Source organism: Echinops telfairi, unplaced genomic scaffold (genome assembly GCF_000313985.2).
Source record: "Echinops telfairi isolate 266 unplaced genomic scaffold, ASM31398v2 ScPeMD7_7400;HRSCAF=8409, whole genome shotgun sequence".
Lineage (NCBI taxonomy): Eukaryota > Metazoa > Chordata > Mammalia > Afrosoricida > Tenrecidae > Echinops > Echinops telfairi.
The window spans coordinates 9923274-9936072 of NW_022111300.1; the positions used below are offsets into that span (position 1 = coordinate 9923274).

At 45.1% G+C, this 12799-nt stretch overlaps 1 protein-coding gene across 1 annotated transcript in view; it reads left to right on the top strand.

The window, feature by feature from the left end:
- The first annotated feature begins 7721 nt into the window (after positions 1 to 7721).
- Positions 7722 to 12799, top strand: part of TTC39C (tetratricopeptide repeat domain 39C) — a 72889-nt gene continuing 67811 nt past the window's right edge. Inside the window, exons 1-2 of the mRNA XM_004702909.2 lie at positions 7722 to 7770; positions 10046 to 10174. Coding sequence (XP_004702966.1) covers positions 7738 to 7770; positions 10046 to 10174 — 162 coding nt within the window. The 5' untranslated portion in view covers positions 7722 to 7737. The remainder of the gene's footprint in view (positions 7771 to 10045; positions 10175 to 12799) is intronic.

Sequence of the window (12799 nt, forward strand, 5' to 3'; positions counted from 1 at the left end):
CTGGAAAGACGCAGCGTTCTTGGTGGTGGTTTGATCTCCTGGCTGGCTATGCAGGTGGTGTGCAGCAAGTATATTTTGAATGTCCAAAGGAAACAACCCTCAATTTAGTAGAACTTTTCCTCCGGTCCTATTTAAACAGCAGGCCACGTCTGATTTACCTTCCTGTAACCCAAAGAAGGACGGTACCAGTTGTGTCTTAGATATGTGGTATTAAAATTAAATATCCTGGTTTTATTAAAGACATTGGTGGTGCCACTTAAAAAAAAGCACAGTTAGCCTCGAGATCACTTTGCTGATGGAAACCAGGCACAATCTGGAAAACCATGCACTCCGTGATTTCTATTGTTTTTATCTCGGCTAATTCCTTAATCACCCATCTAATCTTTTGGCTTCCTTAGAGTTGACGTTTTAAACTCTTCACTGAGCAGACTGCACCCCTGTGTGCTGTGGGAAATCCTCTTAACATTGCACATTTACGGTGGCTATCTCGGAAACGCGGAGAAGTGAAGCATGCGCTTAGGAGTCGGCCCTACTAAAGGTAGCTTTTGCTCAGGCTTGCTGGAAGGATGACACATAGGGAATATGCTAGGGCCACTGGTATTGCTAAGAAGGTGATTAAAAATGGAAAACTCTATTGGTGCTCGCCAGTCTTCTGAGGCCTCTTGGAATGCTGCAGGGAAGCATTTGACGCACTTTAGATGAAGCATTGTGAATTGCTAAAGGTTTTGCAGCACAAATCAGTTTTCCATTCCACGGTTCATACATGATTTCATCGAGGTGACGGCCAGCCCCACAAGGTAACATCACTTATCCCACTTCCCTCCAGTCCTTCTCGTTTTTTTCTATTCTTCCTCCTGATGGACCATTGTCCTTGGGGAAATGCTGCACTTTGATCTCAAATGGTTGATTATTCTAAGAATACCTTCCTAGAGTTCTTGTTCCTCTTAGGGATGGGCCTACGGTTTGGCTGAAAATGGAGCCATGGGGCTAAGTCCAGTTCCAGGTGACTGATTAATGACCATTGGCTTTATACTTGCAACAGTCTCTATCAACCCAGTAAGCCTGGTTTCTTTTGAGCTTTGCTCCACAGTTTGGCCCCACTCTGTTCCAAGGTCTTCCACTGTGATCCCTTGCAGAGCACCTGGTCGTGGTAGGCAGGCACCTCTGGTTCTTCCGGTCTCAGAGTCGTGGAGGCCGTAGGTTTCATGGTGCTGTTTGTTTTCTTCACTCATCTTCCTTCCAGACAGGGAGAGACTAATTGCATCTTAGATGACCTCTCACAAGATTTTAAGACCTCAGTCACTACTCAACGAAGTAGGGTGGAAAGAAATTGTCTTTGTGGACTATTAGGCCAGGCGACTTGTCCATCTGGGCAGTAGTCCTAAGCCCCCAGTGATTCATTCCCGCAAGGTGCTTGGTTATGGCTAAGACGTTTTCAAAACTTTGCCTCTTTCATGTTTGGTTATATTTGTAGCATACGAAGGGAAACTCCCCAAAACCTGGAATTGTGCTGGGCAGCGTGGAGCTTTCATAGTATACATTTTTCCTGCTTGTGGCATCAGCGAGCAACTCACTCTGAGTTAGTGCACTCAGTGGCAGCACCTGGTAAGGTTCTCTCTGGTCACAGTGAATTTTTTCGTGAAAGCAGTTTTACTCGAACCTTGTTTTTTGTGTGTGTGATGGCCGATTTAAGAGAACAGTGTGCGGCTGTGAAATTTTGTTTCCTGCTCGGGAAAAATGCCACAAAACTCCTGAGATGTTGATAACAGCTTACCAGGACAGCATTATGGAAAAAACTCAAATGTACGTTTTTTCATTTCAAAAGATGTGAAATGTCGATTGGTGACAATCCTCATTCTGGACATCCGTCGAGTTTCTGTGCATTCAGAGTTTGTCCACCAGGTCAGACTGTTAATCAAGCTTTATTTAGAGGCTCCGAAAAGATTGCAGAACAGTGTGTGACCGAAAAAGACCTGATTTGTGGCAGACGGGGGACTGGCTTTGCCACCCTGAAAATGCACCTGCTCACACAGCCATCTCAGTGTGCCAGTTTGTGGCCAAAAACAGCATGCCTCTCTTGCCCCGTGCACCTTAGCACTGTACTCACCTGACCTCACTCCATGCAACTTCCTTTTGTTTCTGAGAATGAGAGGGACATGAAAGGACAACGATTTGACAATGTAGATGAGGTGAAGGAAAAAACTAGGGAGGTGCTGTCTACCATCCAAACAGATGAGTTTGAAAAATGTATCCAAGAATGGGATAGCAGATTTGATGAATGCATTAAATGTAATGGTGAGTACTTTGAAGGTGATAAGGTGGTTTTGTAAAAAAAAAAAAGTAAATACATAACTTTGAAAAAAAATTCTGGGTTGGGGTGGGTACCCACTTGTATATAAGTACATAGTGGCAACCCTCTAGGACAGGATAGAACTGCCCCGATGAGTTTTCAAGACTATAGTTCTTTATAGGAATGAAAAATCCCATCTTTCTCCCACAAAACAGCTGGTGGTTTTGAACTGCTGACCTTGAAGTTACCAGACCAACACAACAACACTATGTGACCAGGGCTCATGGACTCAATGGTAGTGAGTTTGGTTTGGCTTATAAGTACGTATGTTAGCAATATCTTCTGCCATATCTCTATACACTGGTGGGTGTATTCCCATTTGCCTTCCAACATCTGATCAACTTAACATGTCTATCAGACCATGAGATATCATCTCCTACAATAATAGCAGTGTCCAGAAACACAGATGCTGTCAAAGATGTAGTGATTGGAACGCTCATGTACTGCTGGTGTTGCCGACAAAAAGTACAGCCACCGTGAAAACCAGTATGGGCTTCTTTAACCTATTGGAATGGAAATACCATCTGATTTAACAATCCCATTGCAAGGTATGTATCTCAGCAAAACAAGAGCTGTGCCACCTGTGTTCATTGCAGCATCACTTGCAATAGCAAACGGATGCTACATGAGTAAATGAAACCTTTTCCTTTTGAAAACTACTTTTTTTGTTGTTTAAAAATTACTCTTAATAACTCATGTGAAGAAAAAAGACAAATCTTTTCTTTTTCTCAGTCGTCATCTGAGGGAAGAGGAAACTGTTTTTCCCTCAGATACTTTGGTCTAGATTTCTTCCTCATCTTTGAGGCATATCGCAGATAGATGTTTTTATTTATTTATTTTTCATTTTCTTTTATGCGTATTATAGATAAATGTTTGTTGAAGGAATACTGCATTCAGCAAAAAGTACTCAGGAAAACACGACTGTTTTGTAAGCTATCAAATTACAGGTAGAGTGAAACAGGTCAGGCTCCTTAGGCAGCAAGCAATTGGAGTTGGTGTACCGTTGGCACCGCGAGCCCGACTTTCCTTTCTCTGTTATTGCTGCAACATCTCACACCAACACGGGCTTCCAAGCAGCTGGCCACAACAGTTTCCCTTTTCTGAACGGGGCCAAAAAGTAGATGCAGTCTCGCTGAAGATTCAAATGAATCTTATCTGTCAAATGGTACTTCAGTGTACTCAGAGTTCCAAAACTTGAGATATAACACTGTGAAACGTGAGCCCACACCCCAGGGCCCCAGCGCAGAAGCAAAACGAGGCCACTCTGTGACTTAGAATTGAAAATTGTCCAGGCTTATCTAGTTAGTACTGGCTTCTTTGGGTCCAGAGCTGTGAGTTTTGGAGCCCTTTAAAACTCTGTATATATGCCTTTTTTAATTTGTTTCTTGGCAAGCGGAGATGGGGGAAGGTAGAGGAAGGTTTTCCTATTAGAAATGGAAAATGTACAGTATATACTCGCGTATAAGTCGAGTTTTTTAAAGCACATTGTTAATGCAGTTTTTGTGGTAAAATTAGGTGCCTTGGCTGATATTCGGGTCAGCTTATACTCAAGTATATACGATAAATAAGATAATTAGTTTAAATGGTAAGAAAATATGTACTACATGGTTCTCTCTTTGAATGCAACCCCCTTTCATGGGATATATTTAAAATCTTATGCCCACTAATTATATGGATTATAGGAGAACTGGTGCTCAGTGGTTCAAGCATTCAGCTGCTCCCCGGGAGAAAGATGTGGCAGTCTGCGTCTGCAGAGTTGACAGCCGTGGACGCCCTCTGGGCTGGTGCTGTTCTGCCCTGTAGCATTGCCGGCATTGGGATCACCTTACTATAAAGGGGCTTCTATGGATTTGGGGCAAGGAGGCTGTCACCAAAGCAGTTGCATTTGTTTTGGGAAAACAGTCGAGACTGCCTTGGTGAGTGACTACATACAGGTGTCTCCTTTCTTCTTTGGGGGCTAGTTCTTGCTTAGCCTTGTGCTAAAGATACCCTGGGTCCAGCTGGACACAGGCTGGGCAGTTCAGCCTCTGCTTGTCACTAATGACCAGCCCAGTCCCAAATGAGCAGGACTGGGTTGTTTTGCTGTTGAATTGCCCCCATTCTTCTCCTTGGTTCGCTGAATGATACATCTTGTGGAGGAATCGTATCAAAGCAAGGATTGAATCACGGAGAGTATTTAGAACAAGTGAATTGACTAAAATGACGCATGTGCGTCTCTAAAGGTGTCTCCGTGTGGGAGAATTTCTATGGTAACACTGTTAGAACAAAGATGATGAGGAGAGCAGTTTGAGTCATGACTGCTCATCCTCCACCCCCAGGATGTGTACACACACACACACACACACACACACACACCTCATTACAACACAAAACCAAAAACCGCCCTTGATCTGATTGCCTCTGAGGAACTGGCGTGGAGGCCCTGTCTGGTCTCCTTCAGCTACCCCACGGGGAAGTAGAATCCATCCCTGCATCTGTGCCATGCTGATTCCCGCAAGGCCCAGGGCAGACACACCTCTACCCTCCACCCTCCCGTATCCTCTCGTGGCCCCAACCATTCCTCCCACACAGAGTTGCCTTTAATAATCGCTTGCCTCCTCTGTGGCCTTTAATATTTTATTGCAATGGTCGCATAGAATTCACAGAGAATACTCATAAATACAGGGTTTGCTAGGGAAGCTGATAAACTCCCTGTCAGGATTAGGTGTCCAGCTAGCATTGTGTGAAAGAAGCCAGACCCCAAGGCATCTGTGCTAAATGGTTCTACTTGCATGAGCGAGAGCAGAACAGGGGTGGAAAGGGGATGCTGACTGAGATGGAGGACCAAAGTAGGATGCTGTCGTTCTGTATCAAATGTTCTGATTGGATCTGAAAGGAAGCCATACTGATGCGCACATACATGTGCCAAGCTTCTTTACTGGATGTGTGTTTTCCTAATGAAAAATTAAACACAAGGGGAAGATCAAATAAATGATCTGTGATCATGTCCATGCATGATGAGTCCACTTTTAGGTGTTGCAGTGATCCTCTGGCAATGTGATAATGTGAAGTGGTGACAGGTTACACTTTGTGGCAAGATGATTCAAAGCAGGTGGAAGTATCAACAAGAAACAAATTGGCCACGAGTAGAGACTTAAACTGAAGCTAGGTGATTCACAGAACATAAAGACAGCATTCTTTGCCGTCCATTCACTCACTGCTTCATATTCATTGGATCCCTGCTGTGCATAAGACCCTAGGATGACAGAGGACGGAGAGAAAGTAGCAGCCTAGAGGAAAAGACCGATATTTCGACACAATTGTCACGTAATGGGATAAACCCACCGCACACCTACTGCCGACAAGTGGATTCCAACTCAGAGTGAGCACACAGCCTCATCTCTTTTCAGTGGGGCCTCTATGGAGTTCCATGACTCGAGAGAAGCTCCCACATGCTACATGCTCTATATGCCAACAGGCCTCCTGCAGGAGGGAGAGCCTGTGAGAGCACTGCCCACCCAGTGGGAGAGACTAGCAAAACCAAATGTCTGTTTGGGTGCAGAGAGCAGGAAAGAGTCTTCACAATAGAGCTCATATTTGACGTGGGCTGATGAGTGCTGCTTGGGTATCACATACCGATTGACCTTCATATATATAAATTAGACCTAGAAGTTAAATATATATGTGTGTGTGCTAGAGATGTACCTGTTATATATATAAAATAAAACTTCCTCTATATAATGTGCATAATATAGGTTTAAGTATCATATTAAGTGAGAGTAAAGAGCTAGTTTACTCTGTTAGAGATTGGATAAGTATTAAATAGATGAGATAAAAATTGTAGCAGAAACTTAACTTCCCTGATAAATTGAATCCCTAATCTATCTGATCTCATCTCATCTCTGTCTCTGTATCATTCCTCTCTCTTTCGCTCTCTCTCACATTCATGTACACACACACATCAAACAAAGTATATGCAAAGAAGTTTTCTATATCCTTTTCTTTCTCTCTTACACACACACACACACACACACACACACACACACGCACTACACTCTAAGAGAAACGAAGATGTGTATTCTGTATGACTCAGCAGGGACCCCATAGAGATATTTGGACTGGCCTGCAAAAATATACATATAAAGCTGCCCCGAAGTATGTGGGATAGATACGTGGGTGTGTATACGCACACGAGAGACCCCCATGCTCTCCCTCCCCACTTACCGCAGCCGCCACACAGTCTCACACACTGACTACCCAGTAAGCGATTGATGGGCTAAATAAAGTACCGTGTCTTTTTTTATAGTGGCCATGTATTCGGGGCATACCATCAAAATCAGGAAATCACTTGTTTTCATTCAAGGGCTTTTCCTTTTACAACAACTTCCAGATCCCATCCCATCCTTCTGACCGCTTCCTTGGCGGGCCGGCAGATAGAGATCTGCCTGGTGAGCAACTCCTGATTTCGAAGCAGAGAGAGTGTACTCTTGACATTCTACCAGTGCGGGTGTGGTTTGGTTTGGTAGCCGGCTTGTCTGTGGGATGGCTCTGTGACTGTCCCACAGAGGATGACGACTGCCCAGGGGCATCCTGACCATTCTCAGGGTGGAAGCGTGAGTTTGTGGGGCCTCGCTGCTCTGTGAGACACTGGGTCTATTCTGGAAGTCAGGCTCATTTTATGTGCACTTCCTTTGAGCAACTCTCTCTTTTAAATCATGCACATTATGTATCTTCCTTTGGCCACCTTCTTATGGGTGCCAGTAATTCTATGACCTTTACAGTAACTCTCAGCCCTCTAGTAGTGAGACTGGAAAGGCTTACTAAAGCAGTCGCCGGGTCTTTGGGCCTTGCCCAGTGGTTACAAATCGGGCTGTTTCCTGGAGGAAAAACACAGGGCTTTCTACTCCCACAGAAAGTTACCACCTCAGAAACTCAGGGGGCAGGTCTGCCCTGTCCTATGGGGTCGCTGTGAGTCAGAATAGACTGGACAGCAGTGGTTCGTGGCTTTGAGGAATGAAGGGCATGTTCTACCGGGGCAGAGAGAGCGGTGAGACCACTGTGTGTCTTTAGCTTTTCTTCTTGGGCTAATTTCATCTGTTTGAAATCTCAGCTGTATCCTTGGGGATCAATGCTGAGTCAGAGGGAATGTACATCTGTTTTTCTCTCGGAGTGTATGTGTAAGAGAGAAAGAATGAGAAAAAATATACGAAACTTGTTTGCATTTGCATTGCTTCATAGATTTGACTTTGTGTGTGTGTGTGAGAAAGGAGAATGGGGGAACAAGGACTCAGTTTATTGGGAAAGTTAAGGTCTAGTTGCTAGGGGTACATATTTCAAATGCATTTAAAATGAAAAATTATCATAAAATCATGTTATTTTGTATCCTGCACAGGAACCACAGCCCACTAATGAGCTTCGGAGCCAGCTTCGTCAGCTTTTTGGTACGTTGACATGGGGAGAGGTATTGGCATGAAGGAAATAAATATGTAAAATATGTCTGTTAGTGGCCGCTGCTGAATCAACTGACGTGCAATGTTTTTGCCTGTTGGTCAGTCTATAACTTCTCTTCCTAATTTAAGAAATAAAATGCTTAGAGGTGGTTTATGTATTTTTCAGCCCAAATGCTTTTTGAAACAAGAATGGAATTGAAAGACCTCTCCAAAAGTTCAAATAGCATTTAGGGTCATTAGAGGGTGGGGCAGGGGCACTGGGGACATCTGAGTTTGGATCACGAAGGCGTGTTCCGAAGGTCCTGGGTGAGTGTGGCTTGGAAGATGAGTTAGACTGGCAGAGAACCTTGTCAGTATCATTGTGAAAAGCTAGTGTTTACGGCGGGAGAACGAGGAGGCCTTCCGCCCCCGTAGAGATGTCCAGTCTCGGGAACCTGCAGGGCCGGTCTACTCTCTCCTGGAGGGTCCTGTGAGGCAGCATCCACTCCATGGCAGTGCGTTTGGCTTAGACTGTTTAGGAGTTGAGGGGATTGGTTGCCTTCGGGCCTCAAAGCCCATTGGGCAACGTAGACAGTGGATGCTTTCACTTTTCAGAAGCTCTTGCCACTTCACAGAAGCTGTCTGTCAACATCTATTTTGAAGCCAATGCCCGTCGAGTTATGTAACAGCCAGCAGAAGCAACAGCGAAGTCAGAGGTGGAGACAGAGAGGAGGGAAAGGGAGAGGACCCGGAGATTGGAGATTTGGGAGAATGTAAGAAAATGGGCACGCGGGGCGCAAGCTGTTCATCCTCCAGTCACCAGTTATGGCCACGAGAACGGGAGACCTAGCGTGGGAGCATAGATGGACCCCGAGCGGTACGAACGGTTTGTACCTGACTGCTCCCGGAAAGGTTGGCGCTTTGAATCCATCCAGGAAGGCCACAGAAGAAGGCCTGTGATCTACTTCCATAAGATGACATAAGTCCTAGAAAGCCCTGTGGAGCACACAGCTCTACTTAGACATACATGGGGTGGCCATGAGTCAGGTTTGACTGAACGGTAACAGGCTCATTTGTAAGGAAGTGTAGTCTTGAACTTAAGGAAAATGGTACTTGGTGGGGATCATAAAATTGGTACCCACTTACCTACAGGGGCTTTCAGGAAGGCATCACCAGTGAGTCTTGCTCTGAAGGAGATGGGGTGGGCCCAAGAGACCCCTGGCCTTTAGAGCCAGGGTCGAGATGGCAGCGGCTTCAGAGGACGGCTGGGAAGAAAAGGGCGCTGGGGGGGCTTGGGCAGAGTGTAGTGGATGGAAAAGTAGTTCAGAGCCACGCTGCTCAGAATGGCAGAGTGGGGGCGTGAGGGAAATGGAGAGTCAGGCACAAGGTCATCAGGTCCCTCTGCAAATGAGTCTCCTGCAGCCCCTTGGCTCTGCTTCTGGGAAGCTTTGCTCTTTGCTGCATAAAAGTAACGGCTTTTGAACAGAGATGAGATTGCTCCTCCCTGGTCCATCGTGGCCTGAAAAAGCTGCCGGGAGCAGGTGCCTGGAAGCTAGCCATCAGTAGAACTTATAAGATGAATTCCTGCCATTGTCTCTCCTGTAAAGACGGATGATATTCACAGAACACCAGCGAGCTGCTGTTTCATTAGAATTTCTGTGCAGGACTCAATGGAGCCAGGCATCCACGTGGGCAAAGCAGACCTTTAAACTGAGTGGAACAATTTGAAAGGAGACAGGTTTTTCTTTCCTCTTTAACCAACAACATGGTAAAACAATCATTGCAAGGACGCTTTAGTACCGTTTCTTTCCCCTTCAAGTTGTTGTCAGAAAGGTATCTTCTTGTTTTATGTTGCAATTGTACTTTAAGTGGCTTAGTGGGCTCCACACTGAGATGCTAACCACAAGGTCCACAGTTCGAACCCACCAGCCACTCAGGAGAAAGCTTTCTACTCCCATAAGGAGTTACAGTTTCCAAAACCCACAAGGGCAGTTTTCTACCTTGCCCCGTAGCGTCGCTATGAGTTGGAATTAACTCAGAAACAGTGAGTTCTTGAGAATTTTAAGATGAATTAAAGAATATGCTGTAACATGCTGATTATTGTACTTGCCACAAATAATCTTTTATGATTCACCGGCCCTCAGTCTGGAGTTTCATTGCAGGAAATTGTCCTACATTTTTAGATATTTACTAATTCTCCTTCCTTCATTTTCCCCCTTCTTTTCTTCATCTTTCTTTCTCTGCCCTTCCTTTCCCTCCTGTCTGATGTCCTTCCCTCTTCCCTCAGAATGCCATGATGACGTTTGAGGAAGAGAAAATGCAAGTGGCCTGCGATGATTTAAAAACTACAGAAAAGCTGTGTGAAAGTGAAGAGGCCGGGGTCATAGAAACCATCAAGAATAAGATCAAGAAGAACGTAAGTCACGGGCCGTGCAGCTGGGCACCGTCGGCCTGGCTCGAAGCATGACTCCTGGCCTGGTCCGTTTGAGGTAGAATTGACTGGAAGAAGCAAAGAGGCACTGGATGTTTATTGTGGCTTCTGATGATGTGTATGGCATCACCGTTCTGGAAACAGTGGAAGCCCCATTGAGTCATTGAGTGCATGTTCTCTTGGTGCCAGAAAGCATTACTACAAACGACGAAATGGAGTCTCAGTAGATTGACATTTGCCCAAGATATCACAGTAGTAGTGAGTGCTAGGGCTAGATTTGGGGCGGGAAACCCAGTAACCATTGTGGATGAGGCTGAAATCTAGAAAAAGTGGGACAGATCCTTCTGCCGGTGTCCTGACATATTTTTTTTTTAATTTAATCATGTTATTGGGGGCTCATACAACTCTTATCACCATCCATGCATACATCCATTGTGCCAAGCATATTTGTATATTTGTTGCCATCATCCTTCTCAAAACATTTTCTTTCTGCTTGAGCCCTTGGCATCAGCTCATGTTTCCCCCCCCTCCCCCATGAACCCTTGATAATATATAAATTATTATTTTGTCATATCTTGCACCGTCTGACATCTCCTTTCAGCTACTTTTCAGTTGTCCATCCCCCAGGGAGGAGGTTATATGTAGATCCTTGTGATCGGTTCCCCCTGTTTTCCCCACCCTCGTCTTTGCATATTTTTAAAAGTCCCGTGACACGTCTGTTTACTTCTTCCATCATTGTGAAAGCTCTTTAGCTTATCATGCTTAGTTTTGCTGTGTATTAAGAACAGAAAACATTCTTTGGCACAGTGCGAGTCCTGGTGAGAGTGGCTCAGGCAAGAGGCTGCTAACCACAAGGCCAGCCGTTCAAACTCACTAGCCATCGCAGTAAAGACGGGCTGCCTCGAGACGTGACGTCTCCACCCTAGATCACAGCGCTATAGAGGGCAGCTCTGAAGATGTGGTTCGGGGCGTGCGGCCGGTCTGACTCCCCCACATGGTGGCAAAGCAGGAGGGGCATACAACAGAGCAGCAATGGAAACAAAGCTACAAAGTTCTGGAAGAATCCCAAAAATAGACTTGTGACGTGGGGCTCGGCACTTGGCACCTCATCTGAACTGGTTGGGAGATAGTCACAAAGGTCAGCAGTTAGACCTGGAACTATTTATATGTCTTGTTTTGTTTTTTTAAGAGAGACAAGACAAGCAATCTCCAGGAGACAGCAATGGGACCAACGGTTCCAGGGTGGCCTGGACGAGGGGGAGATAGGGGAGGGAATGGTGAGCCAACATGCCAGGGAGAGGGGAATAACAAGGGATCCAAAATTCATGGCGATGATGGTGTAGGGTTCCTGGTGATGTTTGATTAATTTAGATGCACCTGAGAGGAATTACTGAGAGACAAATGATGGGCGATCATGATATAGTGGGCAGGAGGAAAGAAAAATAGAGGAAAAACATAGAAGTAAACATTATTCATATGTATATACACTGATACTGTAAGTAAATACAATGAGGCAGCTGATGGACTTTGGGCTTCTACTTAAGTTCTGCCTCAGGATTAGAATGGTTTGTTCTCATAGCGTGGCAATGTATGATACTCATCTTCCCCACGCGATCGCTGAAGACAAAAAAGGTGCAAAAGCAAATGTGGTGAAGAAAGCCGATGGTGCCCAGCTATGAAAAGACAGCACGTGGGGGTCTTAAAAGCTTGAAGTCAAACAAGCAGTCATCTCGCAGTGAAGTAACAAAGCCCACATGGAAGAAGCACGCCAGCCTGTGTGACCTTGAGTTGTTGAAGGGAATAGGTATCAGAAGCTCAAAAACAAGCAATCACATCGACATGAAGGAGCACAGGCAATGTGGAGACCCAAGGCCCACCTGTTAGACAATTGGACAGTCCCTCACGGAGGGGTCATATCCAGGGTGCAGTAGAGCACTGATAAAACACATAACTATCCTCTAGTTCTTTTTAGGTTTCCTCCTCCCACTATCATGGCCTTAGTTGTACCTCACTAATCTTGCTAGACCTGTGTATGTATATTGGTACAAATAAGAGCTTTCGATGTAGAAAATCCAAGATAGATAACTCCCTCTAAAACAGTAATGGGAGTAATGATTCCTTGAGGGTACGGGAAAAGAAGGGGGTGGAGAAACGGGGAAAGGGGAAACTGAAAGCAACGATGACTATATAACCCCACTTGCGGAGAACAAACATCAGAATTTTAGGTGAATGAATACATTGGAAGGTGTAAGTTATGCCAAAAACCTATAATAATACATGTTAAGGGTTCAGCAGGGTGGTAGGGTGGGGAAGGGAGGGGATATAGGGGAGCTGATATCAAGGAGTTCAAGAAGGAAGAAAATGTACTGAAAATGATGATGGCTGCAATTGTATACCTATGCTGGATCCAGTGGACCTACGGGTTGCAATTACATGTGTAAGAGCACCTAATAAAATGTTAAAAAATACAAATTAATTAAAAAAAATATGGGCTGCCTGCTCTCTTAAAGATCCATGTCAGAAACCCCAAGGAGCAGTTCAGCTGCCTTACAGGGTCACTGCGAGTCAGGATTACTTCATGGTAGCAGGTATTGGGTTTGGGGGTCACTG